Source organism: Tupaia chinensis, unplaced genomic scaffold (assembly GCF_000334495.1).
Source record: "Tupaia chinensis unplaced genomic scaffold, TupChi_1.0 Scaffold145208_1, whole genome shotgun sequence".
Taxonomy (NCBI): domain Eukaryota; kingdom Metazoa; phylum Chordata; class Mammalia; order Scandentia; family Tupaiidae; genus Tupaia; species Tupaia belangeri.
Window position 1 is genome coordinate 1,219,976 of NW_006205068.1, and position 3,822 is coordinate 1,223,797.

The 3,822-nt window shown below is 47.7% G+C and overlaps 1 protein-coding gene across 2 annotated transcripts in view; it reads right to left on the reverse strand.

Moving 5' to 3' along the window:
* Positions 1-1,337: 1,337 nt before the first annotated feature.
* LOC102474393 (7,8-dihydro-8-oxoguanine triphosphatase) overlaps positions 1,338-3,822 on the reverse strand; it is an 8,922-nt gene continuing 6,437 nt past the window's right edge. For both annotated transcript variants that reach the window (XM_006167863.3, XM_006167864.3), the window contains exons 3-4: positions 1,948-2,093; positions 1,338-1,667 (exon numbers count right to left, since the gene is read on the reverse strand). In XM_006167863.3, the coding sequence (XP_006167925.1) occupies positions 1,495-1,667; positions 1,948-2,093 (319 nt within the window). In that variant the 3' untranslated portion in view covers positions 1,338-1,494. The remainder of the gene's footprint in view (positions 1,668-1,947; positions 2,094-3,822) is intronic.

A 3,822-nucleotide genomic window follows, 5' to 3' on the forward strand; every position in this document is an offset into this window, starting at 1 on the left:
GAGACTCTGTCTAAAACACCATATACTCCAGAAATTCTGATTTTGGTTTGGGGGAGGGGGTCTCAAGCTTGGAGAGCACAGGTCAGGTTGAGCAGCCTCTACCCAGTGACTATCAGGCCTAGCTGAGTCCAGCCACTTGGGTGCAGGGTTGTAACCATCCCCCTCCCCAACCCCATAGCAGACTCATCCGTGTGTTCTTCCTGTGGCTGAACCTTAGAGCCAGCTGCAGCTATAGTGTGAGTGCCAGAGCTCTGGGGCCCATCCTTAGGAACCCAGGCTCTATACTTAAGGCCTCTCTGCCCAAAGAAATATCCTTCCAGCCTTGTGCCTTTGTTTTGAAACACAGACTCAAGTCACAGATTTCTATGGTCTTTTTCCTGAAGGAGAAACCCTTGCTTAAACTTTTGAGTCTGCCACGGAGTCAATTTATCTGTGGGTGATCGTACAGGACAAATGCCTTGGACTCTCTTGTTGGGTCTCCCCTTTTCCCCCATTCTCAGGATACCTTCCTCACCAGCTGAACTAGCTTGGAGGAAAGTGTAAAGGGTTAATCTCACCACAGGAACATACAAGTGCTATTGTAGCTCGGAATAAGTTTTCTGATCCAGGATGCTGGACAAATGGTCTGATGCTGTTGCTAATTGAGAAGTATTTCTAGGGTTGGCTCAGTAGCGCAAGGGTAATGTGCTGCTTAAGAGAGACTGGATTCATATGGAAGATCACTGGTGCCATTCTTCAGTCAACTTGAACATGCTGGGCACGCACCCTTGATCCGGTTGGCTGGAAGGGGGTTTATGACATGGGATACTGTTGAGGGCGCTTGTATTTCTCTATCTCTCACTCATCAAAGAAATAAACTTTAAAGAAAACTATATTTGGGGACCAGCAGTTGGCATAATGGCTATGTCACTGGACTCCCATGTAGTTGACCGCGGTTCGAGTCCCAGACCTGGTGGCTTAAACTCACACTGGGTCTGTGTGCATGTGTGCCCAAGGTCCCAAGAGGAGAATGGAGGAGAAGGGATTGCGGCATGGCCACTCACCCGGGGGGTGATTTCTCGCATTCTGTGTCTCTCTGTATTTCTGGTGAGCGCACGCACCCTATAGCAAAAATCTTTCCAAGAAAAAAACAAAACTATATTTTAAAATTACATATTCATTGTGGAAACAATGAATCCAGGAAACAAAATGCCCACAAACACATTATTCCAAGAACCTTTAGTATCATTTTGCTATTTTTTCCCCCTTTGGTCTTTCTCCTGTGTACATCCCTTTAAAAAAATGCAAACATAGGGACCAGAAGATGGCTTAATGGTTACATCGCTGGACTCAGAACATTTAAAGGGAAAGACCTTTATTTTCTTTTCCATTCAATTATGTTCCAAATACAGTGAAAAAAAGCCCTCACTCACAGCTCAGTGAGCCCAGTTAGGTCAGCAGTTAGTGGCTGTTTAACAGTCAGCTTTCCCACGGGAGGGCCAACAAGACCTACTGCTAGACTTTGTCCACCTCGCGCAGTGTGTAGTCCAGGATGGTGTCCTGACCCTGGAACTTGAAGTACCCATGGAATTTCTTCTTCTGCAACAGGAGTGGAAACCAGTAGCTGTCATCGGGCCACATATCACCAAAAGGGATTCTGTCCAGCTGGAACCACTGAGGGCGCATTTCTGTACCGAGGGCAAAAAGGAGAGCACTCAATTCAACCCAAAGTCACACCAACCTTCTCGAGGGCATTAACTGGGCATGTCTGTGTGAGGGATGCCAACATGCTTTTATATTTAATCCTCACGCCCGAGTGACTTATTCTGGAGAGCTGCTGCACCTGTGCATGCCTCAGCTCTAGGCTCAGACTGTGTCCTGACACATGCCCACCACTGTGACTTGGGGAAGAGAAGTGGGGTCGCCTGGTGCTTAAACTTGGCTGGCATGGCCTTTCTTCTCACTCACCATCACTCTCCACGGGTATCCCCTGGACACAGTCAGTGCTGAAGACATGCACGTCCATCAGCTCAGGGTCACCCACGAACTCAAACACTAGCTGGCCCACCTTGTGCAGTGTGTCCACCGTCAGACCACTCTCCTCCTGCAGCTCCCTGTCAACAGATGGACAGACACATCAGTTAAAGCATGGCACCCACACCCACATACAACTGAGTGGTGCTGGCAGGGAAGAGTGGAGAAATTGTACCTGTGGGTCTAGAGGCTGAGGGAGCCATGGGATGTGTGGGCTGAAAATCCTGGAGAATGTGCTTATAGGTCCCAACCTGGCTGAAGTCTGGAGTTTGCCTGAACTTTTAATAAATTGTGATTTGGGGCCCAGCTGTGTGTTGTGTGATGGTTGATGTTGCTAAGTGGTAGGCTTAGGCCACGCTAAAAAGCTGGGTGCAGTGGCATGTCCAGCTGCTGAGAGGATGAGGCAGGAGTACTGTGATACAGTGAGACTCTGTCTAAAACACCATATACTCCAGAAATTCTGATTTTGGTTTGGGGGAGGGGGTCTCAAGCTTGGAGAGCACAGGTCAGGTTGAGCAGCCTCTACCCAGTGACTATCAGGCCTAGCTGAGTCCAGCCACTTGGGTGCAGGGTTGTAACCATCCCCCTCCCCAACCCCATAGCAGACTCATCCGTGTGTTCTTCCTGTGGCTGAACCTTAGAGCCAGCTGCAGCTATAGTGTGAGTGCCAGAGCTCTGGGGCCCATCCTTAGGAACCCAGGCTCTATACTTAAGGCCTCTCTGCCCAAAGAAATATCCTTCCAGCCTTGTGCCTTTGTTTTGAAACACAGACTCAAGTCACAGATTTCTATGGTCTTTTTCCTGAAGGAGAAACCCTTGCTTAAACTTTTGAGTCTGCCACGGAGTCAATTTATCTGTGGGTGATCGTACAGGACAAATGCCTTGGACTCTCTTGTTGGGTCTCCCCTTTTCCCCCATTCTCAGGATACCTTCCTCACCAGCTGAACTAGCTTGGAGGAAAGTGTAAAGGGTTAATCTCACCACAGGAACATACAAGTGCTATTGTAGCTCGGAATAAGTTTTCTGATCCAGGATGCTGGACAAATGGTCTGATGCTGTTGCTAATTGAGAAGTATTTCTAGGGTTGGCTCAGTAGCGCAAGGGTAATGTGCTGCTTAAGAGAGACTGGATTCATATGGAAGATCACTGGTGCCATTCTTCAGTCAACTTGAACATGCTGGGCACGCACCCTTGATCCGGTTGGCTGGAAGGGGGTTTATGACATGGGATACTGTTGAGGGCGCTTGCATTTCTCTATCTCTCACTCATCAAAGAAATAAACTTTAAAGAAAACTATATTTGGGGACCAGCAGTTGGCATAATGGCTATGTCACTGGACTCCCATGTAGTTGACCGCGGTTCGAGTCCCAGACCTGGTGGCTTAAACTCACACTGGGTCTGTGTGCATGTGTGCCCAAGGTCCCAAGAGGAGAATGGAGGAGAAGGGATTGCGGCATGGCCACTCACCCGGGGGGTGATTTCTCGCATTCTGTGTCTCTCTGTATTTCTGGTGAGCGCACGCACCCTATAGCAAAAATCTTTCCAAGAAAAAAACAAAACTATATTTTAAAATTACATATTCATTGTGGAAACAATGAATCCAGGAAACAAAATGCCCACAAACACATTATTCCAAGAACCTTTAGTATCATTTTGCTATTTTTTCCCCCTTTGGTCTTTCTCCTGTGTACATCCCTTTAAAAAAATGCAAACATAGGGACCAGAAGATGGCTTAATGGTTACATCGCTGGACTCCCAGGTAGTTGTCTGTGGTTTGAGTCTCAGACTTGGCAGGTTTAAACTTCTATA